A 25621-nucleotide genomic window follows, 5' to 3' on the forward strand; every position below is an offset into this window, starting at 1 on the left:
GAATCAGCTAGACATAGACTGGAATGATGAAGTACACCATGCGAATAACATGACTTTCTTTATTTTCAGGTGGAGCCAAACACCAAGCTCTTCCCAGCTGTGTTTGTTCGTCCCACCTGTGCAAACCTCTTCCAGTTTGAATTTGTCAAGATCAAGGTTTGTCTTTTTTTCATGATGCCGTATCTTGGGGTGACACGCTCATAATCACTCTCTCTGAACGCAATACACTACAATGCTTTCACTTCTCAGCATAATATGTAGAACATATATCACACTTTGTCAATAGCCACACGCTGTTTAGCAGACCATTATTGTGACTTATTAATGCATATACAAAGTTTTAGCATTTATTAAATGAGTATTAAGCTCCATCTGCCCCGGGAATAGCAGTGGATACAACTAGACTGTGATCAAAGTGCATATCTTTATCATATCTTCAGCTACTGAGAATTATGCAAAGATAAAAATTTGTGAGTGAAATATTAATAAAGCTACACTATAATTTTAATCATGAATCCCTCAGCGTCCCAAAACCTTCAAATGCATCGTGTTTAAATCACTAAGAGAGGATTAAAGAAACAAAGAGAGTATAATAGGAACAGTCCGCAGTTACATTTTCTTTGCTATGAATCTGTTAGTTTTCTGTCTATTCTCTGACTCACATCCTCTCTATCTCTTCCCAGGATGCCATGCCACTGTCATCAGCCATATTTAGCAGTGAAAACAGGAACCCAGTGCCTCAGTGCCCGCCACGACTGGACGTGCAGACCATTGTGTCCGTGCTGTGGAGCCGAATGCCAAACACGTTCCTCAGCGTGGAGACAGCTCGGGTCAGCGAGAGGCACGGCTGGGTGGTCCAGTGTCTGGACAAGCTGCAGATCATGGCTGTTCATATACCCGAGGAGAACAGGTGTGACCATTAGAATGGAAAACGGTTGGATGTGAGTGTATAATGTACAAACACATCTGTAAGATTAGTTCTACGCTGTGCTTCCATTACCTTTAAAAGAAGTGATTGGTCAGCAGCGCGGCTCCATGAGTGCTGACTTGCTGCTGTTATAATTATGATTAACAACTGTTGTGGACGTTTCATTACTAAATGAAAAGCAATCCATTCAATAGCTTGGCATTTAATTACAATATGCAGCACAATCATTAAGATTATTACTAGTCTACATGGTGCTGTAAATGCAACAGCCTACGTTCCCTTTTTCCCTCTCTCCTCTCTCCAGGTCAAAATGTTCTTTCTGACCTGTAACGTACAAAAATGTAAACCAGTTGTGTACGATCTGAATTGATCATTGTCTGGTTATGTGCTGTAATTAGTTAGTAATTAGGCAATAGAAGCGAGAGATGCCCGGATGTAAATGGTATAGTCCTGTGGTGGACTTGCCCACATTATGCCATAACCTGTCATAACCATCTTGCCTAGTTCCTCAAGCAAACACTTAGAATAGTATTGACTTTTTGGCAGTCATCTTATTTCTTACTTATCTTTCTGCCAGGTGTTTGGACATCCTGGAGTTATCTGAGCACGAAGACCTGAGGAAGTTCCACTACCACACGCTGAAACTTTACTGTGCCCTCTGTGCCCTCGGAAACACTCGCGTAGCTCATGCCCTCTGCAGCCACTTGGACCAATCACAGCTTCTCTACACTATTGACAACCAGTACCTCTCTGGAATGCTCAGAGAAGGCTTCTACAATGTCCTCATCAGGTGTGTTCATTACACCACCAGTTACTTTTTTTAAACTCCCAGTTATGAAGGAGTAGGAGATAATGCGGTACAAATAATAAACGGAACCATCACTGCTATGAAATCAAAGTTTATTTTGTGACAAGTGTTTCACATTTTAACACTTGATTCCTCACCTAATGCGTGACTCTTTACTTGGATACATGCAAAAGAAGTTTGGCAATGCTTTTACTCATTAGATCAGTGCTTTCTAAGTGGCAGCTTCAATTGGGTAATGTCAACAATGTGCTGTGGGCAGAGATTTTTAGTTTCCAAATTGTGGTTTAGGACCACAAAGTATTTGAGAACTCAGCAGCTAGTTGGATCTCAGCTGAGTCATAGTTATGGATGAATAACCCTGTCAGTATATTATAGTAATTTTCTGATGTGGGGCAGAAAAATCATACTAACCTCACATTTTATACCTCTTAGGGAAGGTTATTTTCAAACCTAAGACCTTAAGACCAAGGCCAACAGACGTATGTGATGATTGATCTGACTCTTCCTCTCATTGGCAGCATCCATCTTGAGACAGCAAAGGAGGCTCGCCTAATGATGAACAATGAGTTCATCATTCCTGTCACGGATGAGACCCGCTCCATCAAGCTCTTCCCAGACGAGTCGAAGCGGCACTCGCTGCCTGGCGTGGGCCTGAGCACGTCCCTCAAACCTCGGGTCAACTTCTCCCCCGTCAGCATCATCACCACCAAACGCCACCAGCACCTCTACAGCCCCCAGATCCCTCTGGGCATCCTGAAAGAGAAAGCTATCAGCATGCTCACTGAGGCTGTGCAAGGTGGAGGCATACACATCCGAGACCCAGTAGGTGGGAGCGTCGAGTACCAGTTTGTCCCCATCCTGAAGCTGATTGGAACACTGCTGATCATGGGAGTCCTAACAGGCGATGAGGTGCAGCTGATTCTCTTGCTGATTGACCCCAATGTGTTCGGAGAGACCAAGGAGGGTGAGGACGGGAAGGGGGACGAGGTAACTGAGGCGGGGGAGAAGGAGGAGGTGAGCAAGAACGAGGAGAAGGCTGTGGAGGCGGGAGAAGAGGAGACAAAAGAAACTAAACCGCCAGCCAAAGGTCTTCTGGAGAAGTCACTGCCTGAATCTGTCAAACGCCAGGTGAGGAAAATTCATATGCTGCAGTTAAATGTGACATTGAAAAGGGCATCACTTATCTGGCAGGGTTTTCATTAAAATTTAATTTTATTTGCCAGCATTTGATTCAGTACAGTAGTTCCTCATTTTGCAGTAGTGCAGTGCTTTTATGATTTATCTCCTATGGAGAAGGAACTAAATAACTGCAAATGTAAGGCAGTGGTTGAATGCTAATTTTCCTATTAATGACAAAAAGTTCACAATGCTTTAATGCGAAAAGTTGATTATAAACAACGTGCAGGATGAATGTAGATGTTTTAGATATTGAAATATTTGAGGTTCATCCATTTCAAGTAAAAAAAAAACAAACTAATTTATGTGAAAAGATTCAACAATTCAAAAACCATATCAAATAATATAGAAAGAGAAACTTTTCATTGCTGAATTGATCTCTTTGACTGGAATTAATGAATTGGTTTGTATTCTTTTCAGATGTGTGAGCTGCTGCACTACTTCTGTGACTGTGAACTGAAGCACCGCATCGAGTCCATTGTCTCCTTCTCCGACAGCTTTGTGTCCAAACTGCAGTTCAACCAGAAGTTTCGCTACAATGAGCTGATGCAGGCGCTCAACATGTCTGCTGCCGTCACTGCCAAAAAGACCAAAGAGTTCCGATCTCCCCCGCAGGAGCAGGTACAATTATTGCAATGGACTAAAAAGGCTAATGAGGAACTATTTGCATCCTGTTTGAGGTGTCATTTGTGTTCAAGGTTATTGGAGAAAGTATTTTAGGGTGAAACCGCAGAATTAACATTTGAGCCCTCAGTTTTGGATAAAAGCACAGGCTCTGGTTTTTGTGTCTTTTCAGGCTAAATTGAACTTGAAGGGAGTTAAATTTGTCAAACAGCTGGCAATTAAGAGCACAGAATTGTTATGAGGCCCGAAGGGGATATTTACAGTATGCTGTATTACACTTTTTTTTTTTTTTTTTTGGTTAAAGAAATGCCACATAAATGGCTACAATCCACATGTTTATAGCTCAGCCTTAAAACTGTAAAGGTCAATTAAAGGTTGTTTAAAAAAAAAAAAAAAACAAACACAGGATATTAAAAACAAATACTTCAAATACCCGTTTGACCAGGGGGCAAAGTAGGAGCTGCTTGGAAATCTAAATCAAACCGACCAACAGAAATATCCTCCACTCTCACAGCAGATGTTGAAGCCATTGGCCCCTTAACTCTAAAGAGGTCAGGCTCAGGTTTCTCTGTACTGTGCCATCTGGGCAACAGTCAGTCCAGGGACAGACTAGACTCCGTAACTGTTATTGTTTATTTTCTTCCCTTAATCTTGTTACTCCAGTAACAACTAAAGAACTAATGTTGTTTCTGTGGATTCCTTCAGAAGCATTTTTGGGACCAATATTATCTATATCCTGGTTGATGCTGAACTTTGGATATGATCATTACATTGATATATAAAAAACAAACAAAAAAACAACAATAAAATATAATACATGTGTTTGTAACACACAAACACAGAATGTATACAATAATCTTTATAGTCATTCCTTTGATTTTATTCAGATTGTGACCAAACTATACATTGTTCAGGATATAATCTCTCTACTGCTTATAAAGGAAGTTTAGAAGTAACTTAAAATGTTTGTTGGGACTCTGATAAAGTTTTGTGTGTTTCTGTTCACTGTAATGTAACACAAACAAAGACTTTCTTTGGACTCTTCCTTGCGCCACATGGTTTCAGTGTTTTTCAGTTCAGTGTGCATTAACTATACATTGCCAGTGGCTCAGATCATTGTGCCTAATGAGCAGACTCCATTTAACACCAATCTACCCTTTCAGTGTGTCTTCAGGCCATAACAGGGAGAAAGAAATAATGGGTACAGCATTCCTCCTGCCTAGTAGCCAAAAGGTCCCGCTTGTTTCTTCTCAGTTTGTGTGCACATCATGTGTTTATGTGGCAGAGTAAAGCTCCTGCACACAGCTCGGCGGCAGGTTCAGATGTGCATGACTTCATGTGCACTCATGTGACTTCATGTGTTATATTGCATTTCCCTCCTGAGAGCAGAAGGTAAGCACAGAGCTGCAGCGACACAAAAAATATGCAGTTGCTGGTCAGCGGCAGGTCTGCACTGAAGACAGCATTCTCTGAGATTTCTGTATGTTCCTCCCATGGTTTATTAAAAAGCAGTGACAGATATCAACATCGTAATAGCCTAAACTGAGCACAGCAATTGCTCAGCCTGAGGAAGCATATTAATTATATCTAGTGTTTTAGCTTGTGACATGTAGTAGATTTGCTTTTGTTTAAGGTCCTTAATTATTCAAATATGTGATTGCTTTGAAGGTTTTGATTGTGCTTGTCACCAGAATTAATAAGGACACTTCAGACCAGACTGTTTCCGTCAACAATGATCTGAAAAACCCATTTACTGTAAAGGCTAACAGTAGGAGACTACATGAGCAGTTCTGCTGTGGAGTGTGACACAGAATAATAATGCTTCTGTCCTCTGTGTTCTTGCTGCTCTCTGCTATGCCGATCCCCTTTTGTTCATTCTTTAGCAGAGGTGTATGAGTGATTATTGTACCCTCTCTCCTCTCCCTTGTGCCTCAGAAACAGAATTTGGTATTCTGTTCGCAACTCTCAGCTCTTCTGATCCTATTGTTTTGTGTGTCTGTTTCCTACAGATCAACATACTGTTGAATTTCAGTGCAGGGGAGGATTGCCCCTGTCCCGAGGAGATTCAGGATGAACTCAACTCCTTTCATGAAGAACTGCGACTGCACTGTGGTACAAATATTTTTGTTTTAAAATGAAATCATGAATCATCATACTTTTTGTACTTCAGGCTCAGTGAAAGAATTCTCAAATAAGATAATTCATTGCCAACATGTTTCCTCTTGAACTTTTGTGAAAGTTGTTCTTTGGATGTAATTTTAAAAATCGCGAACACCTTTAATATGCTTGGAGTGAAATGGATTCTATCAGTCTTGATCTGGTATCAGTAGCAATGAAACTGTTGTAAATGAATTTCTAGGCCAGTACCTCTGAAAAGAAACCTTGAAATTCAAGTGCTTCACAGATAAGAGATTTCCCTTGCAGGAATTCCAGTGGAGGAGGAAGAGGAAGAGCAGGACACTTCGATAAAAGGCCGCCTCCTTTCCTTACTCTACAAGATCAAGGGTCCGCCTCAGAAGACAGAGGAGGAGCCGACAGAGACCGAGCAGGCTGCTCCCAGTGAGTAACTTAACTAGCTCTCATACTTATACATTATTCACGGTCAAACCACGAGAGCATTCAGCATCTCACAAGAAAACGACTCAGATTTTGATTTTTAACTTTCTTTTATAAACTCAAATCTGAAGAAAATCTTTAACGTTAAAGATTTAATATCTCAAGGTTTGAAAGACTATGAGCGATAATACCTTCAGAAATCTTTTACCTTTCTTTGATGGATTACATTTGCCACAAAAATATTACAAGCCTATTCTAAAACTCTTAAAAAAAAAAAAAAACAAGTCCAGGAGTGTTGATGATATTTGATATAGAACAGAAGATATTATCAAGCTACAAGTTGAACACGGTTCTGGCTTCAGTCTGGATTCAGCAGTTTTGATATTCATCTTTGCTGCCGTTTGCTGAAAGCACGGTTATGTCTGGTACCAAATAATAGAAGACTAATGGACATTCTCTGCAAGACTCTTCTATAAATTTTAATGCCTCACTCCAGCCTCCCACACCTGGTCTGCATTATTAAAAAGGTTTATAAGTGAACAGCGATGTGATCTAAGACGATTCTGATAGTCAAGTATTACATTTTCTCCATATTAAGATTATATTGAAATAAATGCAGTGTGAGGAAAGAAACTGCTCTCCTCTCAGTCTGTTATGCTGCCTTTTGTAACATTTAAATATGACATTAATATCTAATATGAAAACTGGCTGACAAGACCCAGACTTTGGAATAAAATGCTTGTCATTTAGCATAAAACAAGAGAAACCACTGACTCCCAACTTGAACTGCTTGTTAATGTTTGGCAATGAAAATTTAATGAAAAGTAAACAATCTGTGTTCCCAAAGCTACAAAAACAACCAATCTCAGTAGGGGGAACAACACTGTGGAAGAATTCCCTGTGGCGGGATTGGAAACCGTACTGCTTTATATTTTCAGACTCACTAATGGAGTTGCATAACAACTGTTAATCCTCAAAATCAATCTGCTGTTCATTGTTAAATGCGGAGCAGTTCCTTTTTTTTTTTTTTCCTCAGCTTTCTGCCTTTTGAGTTTTTTAATCATAGAGTAGGTCCATGATTTAAAGACCAAGAAATTTAAATTGGCTTTGGGACACTTGTTTCCATTATCTTGTATTGGTATTTATTTTTTTCCTGGTGACTACCATTTGGTGCTCAGGAATTAGCCGTTTGTTTTTATTTTGTCTTTGGAACAGTGCCCTTCTTCATGATACTGATATTTGTTTAAAAACAGTATTATTTCAAGTTATGATATTCAGCCTCATTGGACAAGGCAGACATTACAGCTGAATTGTAGCGCTCAAATATATTTAAAAAGTTAACAGCAAATGGGATTTCTACTATTTTGTTAAATCATTCTGAGTTGTGCTGACAGAATTTGGTGCAGCTATGAAACTTAGATCTCCTGCATTTTATTTTATTTATTTTTTTATTTTTTTTTCAATGTTGTTGTGGCTTCCATGTGTGCTGTTGTTAAAGACAATGCAGAGCAGATGTGAATCGAGGCAGCTGGCTCCCTCTCTCTGTCTTTCTTCGTATGTGTCATGTCTCTCATTAGCATTCTGCTCGAACCTGACCCCTTGTTTGGTACAGATGTTGGACTGTTTGGCTTACACACTCAGAGTTCACAATCACAATGTTACCATTTGGAGAGGCACAGCGTACATTTATCACTCCAAGTCACTGAGTTCCTCTGTATTAGCACTTTGTTTTATTGTTATCTATAAGGTTTAAGTTTGTTGAGACTTAAAAATGAAGTTTGGGATGATTTTGTAGCTGTAAGAAACTCCGGGGCAGCAGTGTAATATCTACCTCAATAAAGCTGGCTTGAATGTCTGAAAATGTAGATCAAATGCATGAGCTTGACCCATGTTATCCTGAAAATGAAAAATAGTTCGAGTCGACAGATGTTGTAAACAGTTTCAGACATTTTCTCCAAAAGCTCTCCCTGTGGAGTAAGAAGTCCAGAGGAAGAGAAAAAGACATGGCCCGTCCCACTGGTTCACCTGGTGCGGAGCATATCTCTAAGGGTCACTTTATACCCAAATCCAGACTCTCGCTCTCCCAACTTTTCTTTCACTTTATTTTCTATCCCAATGACATGACGAGCAAAATCCTGCCAAAAATGATCAATCATTTGGTTTGTAGCTTCAACGTTTTTGAGCTAGTATTAACTGAATGATGAATGACTTTTGTTTGTGTAAGCAAGCTATTAGTAGACGCATCAGCAGATTGTTATTGATTTGAAGTGATTTGTTATGCATTGTTAGGAAGAGGAGGGACGGCATTAATGAATAGTCAAGAGAGTGGATGTGTATATGGAGATTTACGTCCTGCTTTTACATGCAACATCTGCCTTTACTTGGCTGTGAATCTTCTTTGGTAATTTATACAAAAAACCTGGGACAACACAAAAGTTTTTACTTATTCTTTCGCTGTCAGTCTCCTGTCATGTCTTTTGGGGTTCTTACTGGCTGCTCTTCTAAAGCAGAAAATGGATACGTTCTAGCTTTAACTACCTCTTCACATTGTTTTCTAAATGCCTGAAATGTGTGTTGTCTTTTTGGTTTTGTCAGAAACCTACACTGAAACAGCTAAGGAGAAAATCCAGTTGTGCTTAAATGAAAAATAACATAATACACTGTGTGAATGCATAAAATGGCAAATCTGCTGGAGTACATGGAGACCCCCTGAGTAGACCTTATAGTCTTAGCTCGCCTCAGTGTTTTGTTTTCATAATCAAAAATCATTTCTTCTCTGAAGAAAAATCCACACAGAAATCACATTTTTCTAGCTCTCTGTCAGTCTGTTTGTGTCACAGATACACACATACTTGACTTTTCACAGTACGCGGAAACACAATAGGACTGCAAGCCCGAATATGTCACTCCACTGTGTTTGTACTGCTGAATACTTGCTGTTACACATCTAGCACATTTTGTTTTGCACAGCACTGGAGATGCATTTTTCTGCCTCCAATGATGCTGTTTAGTAATGCTTCTTCATCTGCAGACATTTATTCATTTTTATTAAAGGTGAAAGTATTTGCAGACTCATGCTCATCAAGCCAGCAGTGATCATTATATCATAATGTGAAAACAGGATGACTCATTTGGAGTGAGGCAGCATCCAGACCTAATCTGCTGGTTCTTATGGGGTTGAAGCTCATTGTTAGGTAATGTGGTTGCCAACTTTGTTTTCACTGGATTGAGGAGCTGCTCAGGCAGTTTTTATGCAGCTCATAGAGCTTCTGAAACCTTATGTAGGTTACTTGCTGCATCAAGCAGCAGACTGACAACGTTACCTAACGGGCAGAGTTAGCTGGTGAACATCATACATAATGAAGAATTTAGAAACTAGAGAGTCTGTTTCATTTTCTCTCAGGAGCTGTCAGGGACCAACATAAGAATTAAAATCTTCAGTCAGACGTGGCACCAGATGCTGATGAGGAGATTTGTTTGTGTTTCCGTTTTAAGTTGCTTTGTCCTGATGATTTCCTGAATTAACCTTCCTCTGCTGATCCCTTTTTATTAAAGAAGAAAAAAATGTAGACACACACATTTTTTTTTTTAAATATTCAGTGGTAGAACCACAGCACTTTCTATGTTGCAGCATTTGTTATAAGCGGTACCTAAATAGTCCAAACCACACAAGAACAAACGGTTTGATTCGTGGTGGTTAAGTATATCACCATTAGCCCCTTATACCACGGCAGGACTCTTTTTTTTTTTTTTTTTTTTTTTTTAACCTCTTGCCTCTTTTGCAGCCAACCTGAAGGAGCTAATCTCCCAGACCATAACCAGCTGGGCGCAGGAGTCTCACATCCAGGACCCAGAGCTGGTCAGAGTGATGTTCAGCCTGCTGAGGAGACAGTATGACGGCATTGGGGAGCTGCTCAGGGCGATGAAGAAATCCTACACCATCAGTGCTGCGTCTGTGCAGGATGCTATTAACCTGTTGGTATCGCTGGGCCAAATCAGGTCTCTGCTGTCAGTTCGAATGGGCAAAGAGGAAGAGAAACTCATGATTGATGGTCTTGGGTAAGAAGATTTTTCTTCCACAAATACAGTGATTATTATTTTTTTTATTTTGGGATGGAAATGTTAAGTATGTTAGAACCCATTTTGCTTTAATACTGACTTGGACAGAGTTCCACAGTCTAGCAATATTTCCAACACACCACAAACGTCATAAACCTCTTCATTTTTTCAGAGACATCATGAATAACAAGGTTTTCTACCAACATCCCAACCTGATGAGAGTGCTGGGCATGCATGAGACTGTCATGGAGGTCATGGTCAATGTGCTGGGAGGAGACAAGTCACAGGTAAGTACTGACAGACAATTCCTAGCTCTGTCAGTGTAACTCAGCACTGCAAAACGTTATAGCAAAACGTTAGAAGAGCAGCCAGTCAATTTATTGTGTTTACAACTGTTTCAAATAAATATTTTATGCTGGTCCTGTAGTGTTTCACCTGATTGCATCATCAGAATCAGTTTACTCAGTTAACATGGAGCTATTTATTATGCACCTGTAGGCTGCAAAGCTTCATATAACAAACTGGCTATCTGCCTGAGCTGCTGCAACCACTAATGCTGTGCCCAGTTTTTGTGTTACTTATTTTACATATGCTCATTCACACGGTATAGTATCTGTATGCACCTACTCTTATTTCTATAACAGCTAATGAGGGTCCAAACAAACTGTCTGGCTGTTCTTTCCTCCAAAAATCTGCAAGCTTTCCCTCTACCTATTTCACAGTGCTCACTTTATCCAATTGAACTGTAATTTGCTCAATGATCAGTAGGGCTGCAACTAATTATTTCCTGCAATTGATTAATCTGCTGATTGTTTTCCTTTTCTAGAGGAAAAAAAAAGTCAAGCAATTTCCCTTTGCCCAAGGTGACAAATCAAAGATACTAATTTTAGAATTATACATAAGCAAGAACTAGTCAGATATAATGGTTTTGTGTTTATTGATCAAGTGATAAATCAAGTGGTTTTGTCTCTCTTCTTGATTATATTAACCATTGAAAGAAACTTTGAATTCCTGATTTAGAGCCTGAATTTAGTTTATTTGAGGATCTGATTGTAGGAGATGAAGTGAGCCAAGCGCAACAACCTAATCCACAGAAAGATCACAAGAGTGAAGGAGAGGGCAGAAGGGTAAACTGGGCATAGGTGGGCATGAAGGAGGTGAGATGGAGGCCTCTCAAGACTGTCCTTTTTGGGCAGTGCTGAAAGAGGCTGGAAGAGATGGCTGTGATTTAATGCCATGGTCGGTGCCAAGCCTCAATCTTAGAGACAGACGGACCTCAGGGAGACATTCAGGCCTTCACTTCTGACTCTGGCAGTCTGATCACGATGTCACAGACTTAAATTCCAGACCAGTTTACTGCCACTTGATATGTGCAGTTCACTCACTGTGGCCATATAAAGTGGCAGACCACAGCTTGTAAATGTATATTAGGTTTGAAGTCTTTAGTCTCTTATTGATGATCTCCCGTCTTGTCTTAGTCATGACATGGTACCATATAATATTAAACCATAATTTATTTGCGGTATGGGTTTGCTACGTCTGGCTCTTATAGCACAATAAAGAATAGTGCTGATAATGTGCATGGAAGAATTACTGAAAAAGCATTAATCATTTGATATGAACATTAAAAAGATGAATTTGCCTTGTTTTACCAAACAATGAAAAATCTATTTTAGTAGAAGAATTTGATGTGAGAGCACAGAAAATTACTCTCATGATTACTCAACTTTCAGTCTGGTTTGCTGAAAAACGCCCTCTCTGTTACATTCCTCTAGCAGTTTACTTTCATCTCTGTCATGATGAAAAATCAATTAGTACTTATTGCTTAAACTGAACCTTTGAATGAACTGACACAAGGACATACACAACAGAAGGATTTTCCAGTCTTATTGATTCCCCAAACATAATTTTGTTCACTGAATCCACTATATTCACGAATGGACCTGTAACAGAGCCAAACATGCAGATTAAGAAAATCTGGTTGGGCTGCTTCTTCATCGAGATGTTTGATATCATGTTCCTCAAGCTCTCACCACGCTCTGTCATTTGTATTTTGATTGTTGGATGGGAAAAAAATAAATAAAACCCAAAAACCAAAACATAAGGTTAGCTTTTCTCCAAAAACACCACATTTTTTTCATCCACAGGAGATTGCCTTCCCCAAGATGGTGGCCAGCTGTTGTCGTTTCTTGTGCTACTTCTGCCGTATTAGCCGCCAGAACCAGAAAGCCATGTTTGACCATCTGAGCTACCTGCTGGAGAATAGCAGTGTTGGACTGGGTAAGAAAACACACTGCTTGCATTCCTGCCAGATTGAAGTGAATAGGAAAGTAAATATGAGTGATGGGCAGAAGAAAATCAGGAAAAAGTTGGAGATGTTGAGATGCAGAAAGAAAAGAGATGTATTGTTCAAGAGGGGTCTGTTGAGCCAAGTATTTATAGCGATGCTTTGACATTTTGAAATTCTTCCTCATGTACTGGCGTAATTGTGAAAAAATTTGAAATTGCCCTTTTGCGTCTCCCATAATGAAACCAGTAGGTACCACTTTCTGGAAAATTTCACAGGTAATTGAAGTGCAGACGCAAACTCATCACCCACATTATGACAATCGGCCGGTGTGGAAAAATAACCGGCTGTTGCAAATGCCAGCGTGTCGGTTTGAGAATGAAAGGGGCAAAAGGGGAGGCAGCTGATGGGGGGGGAGAGAGAGAGAATGGCAGGGAGGGAGGGAAAATGGGAGACAAGGCTTATTTGGTCATGCAGGGAAAGACTGATGAGTCACAGGGCTCCAAGTGCTGCAGCTCTAAACTAAAGCACCTGCCTGTGAAAGAGGAGAGGTTCACACGGTCTGAGGAGGGCCGATCAATGCAACACACCACTCACATGAAGCATTTTTACATTTGTCCGCTCATATAACTGTCAGCTTGAATGTGCTAGGTGGTTTTTCTCAAAGTTACAATTATAAAACAAATAATTTCTTTGATTTTTAAATTGCCCCAAAATGTTATACACGATTTTGAGTGGGAACGTAGAGAGGAGGCGTTGGTGTACTTTGAACCATAAAGGATTGATTAACTTTTTAAAGAGCTTACTAAAAAAAAAAAAAGTGCACTGAATAGACTATTAATACTGATGTAGTTAAAGTTGTCCATTAAAGGTGATGCAGTGAATGAAATATTCTGCACATAAAAATCATAATCAGTTGCAAAAGCAAATCAGGCTTTGCTAAAAGGTCAGCTGGTCCCATCAACATTTACACACTTAGTGTGCCATAATATCATGTGTAGATACACTGCCCCCTGTTGTGTAGAATGAAATGCCTTTTGCTTGTGCCTTCAGCCTCTGAAGCCATGCGGGGCTCGACACCGCTGGATGTTGCAGCGTCGTCAGTGATGGACAACAACGGCCTGGCTCTGGCCCTGGAAGAGCCTGATCTGGAGAAGGTTTTTTACCTCTGCACTAAATCACAGCCCACAGTGAAAACATCACTCACTGTTTTATTTAGTTTTATGGGCACACAGAAATAGCTCCCTAGGTGCAGCGACACAGTGAGATGGAATTAATCAAGGCATTCACCTGGTAAAATATTCACAGTATGTTGAATATATTCTGTTATATCAGAAGGTGCAAAATGATCAGCAGAGTTTCTTCATAAAACTTCAGCTGAAATTCTGGCAGAATTGGAATCGCAAATTTCTGTGTTTTTTAGAGCGATTTTGTGCCAGCTGAATTAGAAATAATAAATTACGAGTAATGAAAGTCAAAGAGGCTCTGTGCTCAGGAGTGAAACGGACTCGTATGTGTTCAGGTGGTGACGTACCTGGCAGGTTGTGGTCTTCAGAGCTGTGCCATACTGGTTGCTAAGGGTTACCCAGATCTCGGCTGGAACCCTATCGAGGGAGAGCGTTACCTGTCCTTCCTGAGGTTCGCAGTCTTCTGCAACGGTATGTTGACTTTCACACGAGGTGTGGGGTGTGTATGTTGTACGTGTGCTACATGACTGCCACCATCAGTATCAGTGCCATAATAGTCAGTAATTTAACAATCGCCATGAGAGAAATAACACCCTGAGGTAAAAACTTTCAAAATATGATCATATAAATTGGGATGCATTCTAAATGCATTAATTTATAGTCCTTAAGGAAACCCACTACATGTTTTGTCAGAAATATATAATGAATGAACGAATATAAATGTGTTTTTGCAAACAAATGCTTCAATGGCTCCTTTTAAGAACTTTAATATTTTCACATTTATTAATACATTTGAGTAAATTATAAATTAGAGTTTATACTGCCAACCTAGCATGGGCTTACTGAAGCACTTTATCTGCATGTTTGTGTTGTGGGTGCACACTAAATGCTTGTGTTGCAATTTGAGTGATGTGTGTGTGAGAGAGAGAGAAAAAAGTTGGACACTGCTCAAGAAAAAAAAAATGGAAATGTTAATTGGCTCTCCTGGAATAAACCTACAAAATAATCCTTTTGTGACTGTACGTCATGTCCAAGCTTGGTATCTTGACCTGCCCTTAATGGGGATTTAATCAGAATCTGTCTTATTCATATACCAGGGGAGAGTGTGGAGGAAAATGCCAATGTGGTGGTGAAGCTGCTGATCCGACGTCCAGAGTGCTTCGGCCCAGCCCTGAGGGGAGAGGGAGGGCAGGGTCTCCTGGCTGGAATGAAGGAGGCTATCAAAATCTCTGAGGATCCCTCCCTGGACCTGCCAGCTGGAGTCACCTCTGGGTAGGAATCTACACCAGTTCATGACAGACCTTTGTTCCTGACAGGACTGAAAAACCTCTGAATTAGCATTTAGATCATCAGGGGACTAAAAACACACATCTAGACTAGAAAGCACTCGGCTCTGATGAAGTCTCCCATTATCAGTGTCTTTGTCTGAGTTGTTACATTTAATTAGATTTTACAGTGTGTTTTTGAGCACTGCTAAAGCAGCATTATTCTTAGTTATTACACTCCTCAGATTGTGGTCTGCTAAATTGTGTAAGCTTGCACAAAGTCATTGCTCTGTTCGATTGTAGAGCTTAGTTGAATAGCTGAACAGCCAAACAATAAAGCAATTATAACGGAAGGATTTTGGTTTAATTATCCACATGCAAATCAACTCCATCCTTTAAGTTTGTTTAAGAAAGGCCTATTATCCTTATAGCTTATTATGGTGTGTACTTTTGTTTATTTCTCCTGTAAATGAAATTGGTTTGTGTGATATTTTTCATACTTTTCCATTTATTAGTATTTTTTCCAAAATACTAATAAATTGCCAAAAACAATAAAAAAAATGGGGTTAGTCTTTAATACTGACCAAGAGACATTTGAGACAGACTTACCTTAAACGCCTCATACAGAGGTACATGTCTTAAGAAAATGAGACGCGCTAGAGAAAATATTATAGCAGCCTTGACATCGATTGAAGCTGTGGGCAGTTTGTAGACTCTGCGTCTGCCTGCATACATTTGTATGCAATGGCTGTTATACACTGGCTGCATTTTAATGGGGGAATGTTGTGATTGCCTGAAGTGAGAATACCGAATGAGGGGCTGGTTGAAATCAATATGTTTATTATAGTGGCCTATAAGGGATCACAAGTTGTACTGAAAACAATCTTAGAAATGCTGAAAAGAATGCAGAATTTGTGTTTGACTTCCTGATTCGTGAACTATCAGGATTCAAGAAAAATATTAATTACAATGACAGAATAACATTTATACGTGCGTGTGTGTGTGTGTCTCTCAGGTGTGGTGAGGAAGAAGAAGTTATCCATATGGGCAACGCCATCATGTCCTTCTACTCAGCTCTCATTGATCTGCTGGGACGCTGCGCTCCTGAAATGCATGTGAGTCTCTGGACAGCAGCTGGAGGGGGAGCTCACTTTAATGAACTGTAACCTGCACAGTCAGCAATGCAGACCCGGCTCATGACTTCATATCACATTACGAATATTTATCACAACAATGATAATGAATGAATTAAAGTTAATCTGCTGAGATTAAGGCCACTGTTTTTGCTTAACTTGATGCTTGATGAAATTATGTTTATTTTGGTGTTTGTTTCGTATGTTCTCTAATGTTTTCAATTAACAGCTTATCAATGCGGGTAAAGGTGAGGCGCTGCGTATCAGGGCCATCCTGCGTTCTCTGGTTCCTACTACAGACCTGTTGGGCGTCATCAGCATCCCCCTGAAAATGCCTGTACATAATAAAGGTACGGCCCCTGTTTTATTTATTTTAATTATTTGCTCCCTGAAGTTGCAAGAAAATATTGATTACTGAGCAGCAGCTGATCCAAATATAGCATTAAAATACAATGTTGATTTTACTGGGGAAAAATCACACACAGAAAAACTGTCTTCAGCTGAAGCTGTGCAAAAATGCAGTACCTAATATTTTAAATTATATTTATATGTACCCACTCAAGCCATTTGTACTTGGAATGAATTTATTTTAATTTTTTTTTTTTTTTTTTACACTCTACCAAACGAAATCCTTTTTAATGGAAAAATGAAATGTTTTGTTTATTTCCTTTTATCTTCATTCTCATCTTATTTTTCTAAGTTGTAAATGCAAATATACCTAAAAATGTTCCCTCCTAAAATGTGTTTAACCTTCAGATGGAACAGTAACAGAGCCCGATATGTCAGCCACTTTCTGTCCGGACCACAAGGCCCCAATGGTGCTCTTCCTAGATCGAGTGTACGGCATCGAGGACCAGAGCTTCCTGCTCCAGATGTTGGAGGTTGGCTTTTTGCCTGACCTCAAAGCTTCAGCATCTCTGGATACCGTGAGTCTGAATGAACGTTTTTACACATCACTAACCACTGTTCACCTTCAGACTCCTGTTTCCTTACTAACTGACCACTGAAACATTTTTCTGTTTCCAAAAAAAAGTACATTCTAGCCTTTTCAGCCATGATTTCACAAAGAAAATGCCTAATATCTTAATCACCTCCTCTCTCTTTCCATCACATTTTTAATTGAATTGAAGTTTTTGTTATTAAGCGCATACAGTTAAGTTTGGGTTTCCAATTTGCTCATTAAAAGTGTGACAGAAACAGATAATCCCAGCAAACAGGAACACCGATTGCCTGCTACATGGATTGGAACAAAGCCCTGTTGTGACTGTCTCAGACTTGACAGAAGCATTAATACAATTATAATTAGTGGTAGTGGTGGTAATTATAATACAGTTCTAACTGTCAGATTAGAAACATCAAACATTTCTGCGTCATCATGAGCCTGAGTAATAAAATCAGTGTTTAGTTGTCATATTTGGTGTGTGCTTGGGGATATAATAATCCCCTGGGCAATGTGAGAAGCACCACTGAATCACTGAGAATAATTCACCTTGCTGTTTTCTGGGTAAGTTATCTCCAGTCACATAAAATATCTGGTTTTAAAACTAAATTATCACATGGGGTCAACAGTCTGCCATGGTGATGAATGTGCAGTGGAGTGATGCTGGGGTTGTTAATGACATTTTTTGTAATTGTGTGGTAAACTTAAGCTACATCTTAAGTCAGATAAGGTAATGCTGGAATAAATTAAGGTCCCATGCAGAGTTTTCCACCTGTTGTAGAACTATGAAACAAAATTTTTCATGTGACTCTCCATTTTTCTTGTATAGTGTACAAACACAGTTAGCATCCTGGTATTGGCTTTTCATTTAATTTGAAGAGATTATTGACTTAGTCCATCTTTTTTTAATACAAAAGGTGAACTGCAGCTTCACCAGCACCATCAGGTCCACCCACAAAAAGTAAAATTTCATGTCAAATTACACAGACGTATTTTTCAAGGCTGCTTCATCTATTCAAATTGTATGATGTTTTTTGACTTGGCTTTCCCGAGAGCCACCGGTTTCTTTATGCTGTTGCCTGAGGTTTATATTCCATTAATTTTGACTCTGCAATGCCCCTGTATTACAGCTACAGTATATGTATTATTCACTGTCCCGCAGGAGGTGTTGAGCACCACTGAGACTGCATTAGCCATGAACAGGTACATCGGCTCAGCCCTGCTGCCTCTGCTGACCCGCTGTGCCGCTCTCTTCGCCAGCACGGAGCACCACATTCAGCTGGTCGACTCAACACTGCAGACCATCTACCGTCTGTCCAAAGGTCGCTCTCTCACCAAAGCCCAGAGGGACGCCATTGAAGAATGTCTGCTGGAAATCTGCAAGTAAGAGCCAGTTACCTTTTTTCCAAACTCTGTTTGTCTCAAATAGTTCCACTCAGCTGAGACAAGCAAATTTAGATTTTTTTTTATTTTATTTTGTTCTTTATGATATCTGCACAGTGTCTAGTGTTGGACTCTGCATTCTTTTGTTGAAATAATAAAACTCTAACTATTTTAAAGACATCTTCGTCCATCCATGATGCAGCAGTTGCTCAGACGCCTGGTGTTCGACGTTCCTATGCTCACTGAATACTGCAAGATACCTCTGCGGGTGAGACACTGTTACTGATTTCTGATTACTAAGTAGAATGAGTTATGGGATTGTGGCAGTCACAAAAGCATCTTGTATTTTGAAATTCATTTCACTTCCTAAGAGCTGAATGAAATACTGCTGCTCCCATCTTTTATAGTGTGTTTTTCACTTTGTAACTATAATGTACAATATAAAACTGTTAGTCCTCTTGGTTTTTCTTCGACAAACCTGAGCTGTTGTCATTAGTTTCCAAGAATATTGAGCAAATTTCAAACAAGATGCCTATATTATGCTGTATCTCTGAACTTTAGCTGCTGACCAACCACTATGAGCAGAACTGGAAGTACTATTGCCTGCCATCTGGTATGGGCAGCTTTGGCACGGCCTCCGAGGAAGAGCTTCTCCTCACTAAGAAACTGTTCTGGGGAATCTTTGACTCCCTCTCTAATAAGGTATGAGAGAGTGTCTTTTACAGAAAAGGCCTTGCCATTCTTTGTTATTTTGGATACCTGTTAAACATTTTAAATGTGATGTGTGTTTTCTTGCTCGAAGTCAATTTCCTTTTTAATCGAGAAGCAATTTCAGGTTTCAGGAGACAAGGCAATATTTTTCTTGTATCTCCCTCTTTTGCATAAAAAAATGTTTGATCATCTAGTCATTCTTTTAGTTCTTTTTCATTGTTTTCTTAAAATCTCGTGTTTTGAACACTTGAGTTTGGTTCTCCGGAGAGAAAAGTTCTCAGTAGTCAGAGGTAGTGAAGTGAAAGTTCAATGAAGTGCTTGTGAGCAGTGCAGCTGAGGCGAAGCCAAAACAGATGAATCATTTATCAGTCTGTGACAGGCTGTCACCCAGTGCAGACCATTCCAGCTTTCTTTCATTTTCTTTCCTTTTCCTTTTCATGGCTTTGCAGATGAAGCAGACATATCCTCCAAAAAAATGTATAAATGATAAAAAATGATGCTGGTAGAAAACTCAGTAACCCAATCTATTGTTGTATTCGTCTCTTGTGTAGAAGTATGATGCTGAACTTTTCAAAATGGCCATGTCTTGCCTCTGTGCCATCGCTGGTGCACTGCCTCCTGATTTTGTGGATGCCAGTCCAACACTGGAGAAACAGGGATCAGTGGATGCACAGGGTAACTTTGACCCCAAACCAGTCAACACTGCCAAGTAAGTGTTCTGAAAATATCATTTCAAGGAGATTAAAAGGGGCAATTTTGTAATTATTCAAACATCTAGAGTTCATTTACCAGCTCTCCACTATTAGCTTTGTCTTTAAAAGCAGCTATTAAAGTCTGTATTTTCTCAGTGTCAAAATCTTTCACCTCTTCAATATACAACTATAATTAACTTTGTACCAGTGATAAGTATTTACACTTTACTCTGCAGTATCTCACTTCCTGAAAAACTTGAGTACATCGCCAACAAATATGCAGAGCATTCCCATGACAAGTGGTCCTCAGATAAGGTGAGTCCTCACTCATGCTGTTATTTGAGGAAGGACATAAACTCCCATTTCTGGTACAGTTGCCCACCTGGCCATTCCGCGTTCACAGTATATTATTTTTATTATTTATTATTATTAATTATTCAAATATATAGATATCTTTGTTCTAATTTAAATACACCCTGCTACATGATCTGTAATAAACTGCTGTTGCAGGTTTCTGCAGGCTGGAAACATGGAGACAGTGTGGATGAGCAGGCCAAAACCCATCCACTGCTGAAACCTTACAAAGCTCTGAGTGAGAAGGTAAACGTGCAGCTGCCGCTACGAGAGGAGACAGAATCTCTTACTGCTGAATTCAAAACAAATACAAGCTGCTTTCAACTGTTGATACTTAAATTAAATTTATGAAATTAATCAGTTTCAAATCTGACATGACAGCCGACGGGTTCACAATCCTTTAAAAGAGAAAAGTGACTTTTGTGTGTTGTTCATGTAGGAGAGAGAGACATACCGCTGGCCAGTGAGGGAGTCATTGAAGAGCATGTTGGCTATGGGCTGGAACATTGAGAGGACCAAGGAAGGAGAAACCATGTTCCAACAACGAGAAAGTGAAAAACAACGAAAAATCTCAGAATCTCAGGTAGCACCTTCCTGACTCATGATAATACCACAACTGGCCAATTCTTTCCAATATGAAATCACTAACTCACTGAATTCACAAGCCTCTCCTTTTTGTGGTGGATTTTGTTGTGTTGATCAGCCTCAGATTTTACTGTGGTCAGCAGAGATAATTTATAATGGGACTCCATTAAAAAAAGAAATGGGAGGATCACTCCCTTCCCTTGGCCTGTAATACACACAAAGCAACAAAGCTAAGAGCTTTAATCATTAATGGTATCTAGGAAACATCTGCCTTAATGTATCATTGAATTATTTTTTTCTCTAATAATTGTTTTGTCATTGATCAGGTTCGTGTTGCAGAAGCTTGATAGAAATATGTGCCTTTTTTGATTGTTTCCATTGTTTTGGCTGAGAGTTTATTCTTTCTGATTTTGTAGGTTAATGGATTCACTCCTGCTCCGATGGAACTGCATAATGTCACTTTGTCTAGAGAGTTACAGGTTGGTTTTTGTCGGCTCAGTACAATAGCAGATAGACTTTGAGTGTGGGACACACAAAACCAGAATGAAAATGTTCATATTTTGCAATGCTTTCATTATGCTATTTGTTCAGGGCATGGTGGAGGTGGTGGCAGAAAATTACCACAACATCTGGGCCAAGAAGAAGAAAATTGAACTTAATAGCAAAGGTGCGCAGGTGGACACTGAGTCACTGCATCCTGGAAGAACAAATCATTTGGGGCACAGTAATTCTGACCAGTCATTTGTGTAAAATTAACTGATTTAATTTACATTTCCTCTGACCAACAAGGAGGAGGGACCCACCCACTGCTGGTTCCCTATGATACCCTGACGGCTAAAGAGAAGTACAGAGACAGAGAGAAGGCCCAGGAGCTCTTCAAGTTTCTGCAGATCAGCGGCTATAGCATCACGAGGTCTTCCTTCATTCTTATGTGTCATTTAGTTTGGAAATAAGTGAAAATAATGTCACATAGCAAACATTTTACCAAATTGTATGTTTAGGGTGAAAGTAATTTTTTTATGTGTGAGATTTGTTTATATCTCTTTAAAATTGCATTTATTTCCATAATTAGCATTATGATGGATACATCCAATATTTACTTTACAGTAGTAGAGCTACAGAAGTAGAGCCAATGTAAAGTCATCGCCGGTCTTTTCATTTCAGAGGTCTGAAAGACATGGAGCAGGACTCATCATCCATGGAAAAGCGTTTTTGCTTCAAGTTGCTCACAAGGCTCCTGAAATATATTGATTCTGCCCAGGAATTTATTGCTCACCTTGGTGAGTGTTTCACATTTTAAACACAGATGTACTCAGGACATTGATTGAAAACTCTTCCATGATTCTAACCTCGCTGCTCAACTATGCTGTTTTTCCAGAGGCTATGGCCACCAGTGGGAAGACAGATAAATCACCTCATGACCAGGAAATTAAGTTCTTTGCCAAGGTCTGACACTTGACACAAATGCACAGATGAAATATCGATGGGTTTACTTTACTTCTGTGATGTTTTTGTTTAATAGCCATATTTCTTCTCTCCAGGTGTTGCTTCCTTTGATGGACCAAACCTTTAAGAACCACTGTCTCTACCTCCTGTCCACACCGAGCAGGAGTTTAAGCAGCTGTGGTTGTGCCTCCAATAAAGAAAAGGAGATGATAACCAGGTACTGCCTTAAAGTAATGTATAATCTGTATAATCAGTTGTTCTATTGTCATGTTTTTGTCTGGTCAGTTTTCTTTCTGCATGTATAATGTCCTCCCTTTTATCTCGATATAGTGCCTGAAAAGAATTTCCTATTTTCATCAAACCTTTTCTTCTGTGTGCTTTGCTTTTTTCAGCTCTTCTTTGTTCTCTTTGAAGCTTTTTGTTCATTCTTTTCTTGCTGTCTGTCTTTTCCAGCCTTTTTTGTAAGCTGGCAGCTCTTGTCAGACACAGGATTTCTCTCTTTGGTAAGATCGGCTCTGCCTCTGTCTGTGTGCTCGTGTGACTTTGCCCTAAATCTTTTTATATATCTAAAGCAAATGTCTTTCTCTTAGGCAGTGACTCAGCAATGATGGTGAGCTGTCTGCACATCCTCACTCACTCACTTGACACCAGGTACATTAAAGTCATTGGGACCTAATCGAGTAGACATTTCTGTCATTGCCTCTATGACAATGAACTGAGCACTTTGCATACTAACAGGAGTCCTTGTGCTCCCTCCTGTTTCTCAGAACGGTGATGAAATCTGGCTCTGAGCTGGTCAAAGCAGCGTTCAGGACTTTCTTTGAGAGTGCAGCAGAGGACTTGGAGAAGCTTGTGGAGATGCTGAAGCTTGGGAAGTTCATGCAGTCCCGTGCTCAAATGAAGAGCGTCAGCCAGAGCATCAACTATGTGACTGTGGCGCTGCTGCCCATCCTCACTGCCCTGTTTGACCACATCAGGACACACGAGTTTGGAGTAGACCTCTTGTGTGAGTTTGTATTTCCATACATACACACACACACACACACCATTTCTATCTTTCTTTTTGTAATGACCTTTCTTATCAAACAGAAAGGGAAGAATACACAAATTCATATATACATGACTGCATTTTAAGGCTTCTACTCCTAAATTACGACAATAAAGCATTAACTGAGAAAAATAAACAAAATAAAAACTCAAATTAAAACAGAACTATAAATGAATAAAAGAAATAGAGTAGCGGGATGTGTTACTGAATTAAGGTCCACTCAATTTTGAGTTGTATCATATCATTTTGATCAGTTTAACGCTGTCTTTGTGTCTTCCCTTAAGTGGATGACGTCCAGCTCTCCTGCTACCGAATCCTGACCTGTTTCTACTCTCTGGGAACAGGAAAGAATGTCTTTGTGGAGAGGTAGGAGATCAAACTTTTCGTCCACTTTTCAGTGATGAAAATACTTCTGCTTCTACATATGAGCAACCTTGTTTTAGTTCATTAAATTGTGAAATAGTGATCCACAAACTGCATTATGCTTGTTGCTGCTAAGCTTTTCCCATTCTTGTTTATACCAAATACAGTATACAAAATGAAAACATTTTAATTTGGCCAGATAAGATGACAACTGTAACGCAAAAAGATTTTCTGGCCAGGGGAGAGCACACAATCGAGGCTTTCAATTAGAACCACCATTCTGTGCAATTGTCCTCTAACTAGCTGTTACACAGCAGCCACGCAAAGCTGTTGTGGAACATAAATGTTTTCATCTTGAGTGGACACTGAGGTCGTTTTAACTCGGCTGTCTGGTCTAATTTAACCCTGACAGTATGTGGACATCTGCAAATGCTGTTCACAGAAAGTCTGGTGGCAAAATTGTGCTTTAACTAACTAAAAAAATTCTTGCTTGCTACTACGTGGCTACATGGATTATGGAGCTTTTTGATCTGTGTTAATGTTTTTGTTGCAACTAATCATCATACCTATAATAAATATACTGAAAATATATCCAGGCATCTTCCAGCGCTGGGGGAGAGCCTGGCTACCTTGGTGGGAGCCATGCCTGTCGCGTTCCTGGAGCCCCACCTGAACGCCCACAACCCACTCTCTGTCTTCAACACCAAGACCCCTCGAGAGAGAGCCAGTGAGTTTCCCTGTCATCCTCCTTTATATTTTGATTATGGTCTCTCAGAATCTAGATTTCCTGGAAACATTTTGTCTCTGTGTTTATTTCCTAGTCCTCAGTATGCCAGATACAGTGGAGGAGATGTGTCCAGAGATGCCGAGTCTTGACAGAGTCCTGAAAGATGTCAACGATGTCTCGGAGTCTGGTGCTCGCTACAGTGACATGCCCCAGGTCTTATGAGCTGATGGGATATTTAAACACACAGAGTGGGCTCTGATCACCCCCTCTGTCATCCAGACCTTCATTCAGCCAGACATTTAACCCTCAGCCTGTCTGTTCTTTAGGTCATTGAGGTGATCCTTCCCATGCTGTGTAACTATTTGTCCTACTGGTGGGAGAAAGGTCCAGAGAGCTCACCCACAGCTGCCCAGTGTTGCACCATGGTGACTTCCGAACACCTCAGTATCATCCTGGGAAATATCCTCAAGATGCTCAACAATAACCTGGGCATTGATGACGCACCTTGGATGAAGAGGATTGCAGGTGACATAGTCAAAGCTCTCCTTTAAAAACAAAAACAGAAGAACGCCTGAAGGAACACTTTTCAAATCCAGAATGACATGTGAAATTGCTGTTCTTTAAAAACGAGTAACACTAAGTGATGAATATAGTTTGATGTGTGTGACAGTTGACACCAGAAACACTAATGTACATAGACACAATTTCTAAATCCAGACACTTTATTTATTATTGAAAGCGCCACTCTTTTTCATTGCCTCCTTCTCCAGTTTACTCACAGCCAATCATTTGCAAGGCTGGAGCAGATCTGCTGAGAACCCACTTCCTGCCAACACTGGACAAACTGAAGAAGAAGACAGTGAAGGTGAAAGCTTATAATATAGTCCAGATGTTACTAATGTTTTGATTTTGCATCTTCTGCTCAGTGATTAATGTCTGTTAAGCCTGTGGTGTGTATATATGAAGCTGTCAGATGTGGAAAGAGCAACTCTAAGAACTTCTTACTTGTTCACATCTGCTTTATTCCATTTGTTGGAAGAGGCTGCAAAGATGGGACGATCACAGTAGTGTTGGCTGGAGTTGTGTTGGAGCGTTTAATCTGATGAATTGATTTCCAACGATGAGCTGTTCGTCTGCTGCACACGTAGGTTGTGTCAGAAGAGGAGATGCTGAAGGCGGACGGTAAAGGTGACAACCAGGAGGCCGAGCTGCTCATCCTGGACGAGTTTGCTGTGCTATGCAGAGACCTCTACGCCTTCTACCCCATGCTCATCCGTTATGTAGATAACAACAGGTATGAATGAGTTTCTCATCTTTTTGGTTCTTGTTTTACAGAGTTAACTGGACAT

At 40.0% G+C, this 25621-nt stretch overlaps 1 protein-coding gene across 1 annotated transcript in view; it reads left to right on the plus strand.

The window, feature by feature from the left end:
• ryr3 (ryanodine receptor 3) overlaps positions 1–25621 on the plus strand; it is a 90286-nt gene that overhangs the window by 46930 nt on the left and 17735 nt on the right. Inside the window, 38 exon segments of the mRNA XM_029496039.1 lie at positions 70–156; positions 684–910; positions 1506–1718; positions 2255–2864; positions 3333–3533; positions 5546–5648; positions 5961–6095; positions 9878–10151; positions 10324–10438; positions 12299–12431; positions 13492–13595; positions 13961–14096; positions 14723–14930; positions 15906–16005; positions 16253–16373; positions 16780–16949; positions 18126–18346; positions 18524–18614; positions 18908–19048; positions 19609–19766; positions 19986–20064; positions 20260–20349; positions 20543–20686; positions 21105–21167; positions 21280–21355; positions 21478–21601; positions 21853–21968; positions 22067–22134; positions 22230–22351; positions 22588–22637; positions 22725–22785; positions 22902–23140; positions 23467–23548; positions 24142–24272; positions 24367–24485; positions 24599–24797; positions 25043–25137; positions 25421–25566. Coding sequence (XP_029351899.1) covers positions 70–156; positions 684–910; positions 1506–1718; positions 2255–2864; positions 3333–3533; positions 5546–5648; positions 5961–6095; positions 9878–10151; positions 10324–10438; positions 12299–12431; positions 13492–13595; positions 13961–14096; positions 14723–14930; positions 15906–16005; positions 16253–16373; positions 16780–16949; positions 18126–18346; positions 18524–18614; positions 18908–19048; positions 19609–19766; positions 19986–20064; positions 20260–20349; positions 20543–20686; positions 21105–21167; positions 21280–21355; positions 21478–21601; positions 21853–21968; positions 22067–22134; positions 22230–22351; positions 22588–22637; positions 22725–22785; positions 22902–23140; positions 23467–23548; positions 24142–24272; positions 24367–24485; positions 24599–24797; positions 25043–25137; positions 25421–25566 — 5552 coding nt within the window.

The sequence above is a fragment of the Echeneis naucrates genome, chromosome 24 (genome assembly GCF_900963305.1).
Source record: "Echeneis naucrates chromosome 24, fEcheNa1.1, whole genome shotgun sequence".
NCBI lineage: Eukaryota > Metazoa > Chordata > Actinopteri > Carangiformes > Echeneidae > Echeneis > Echeneis naucrates.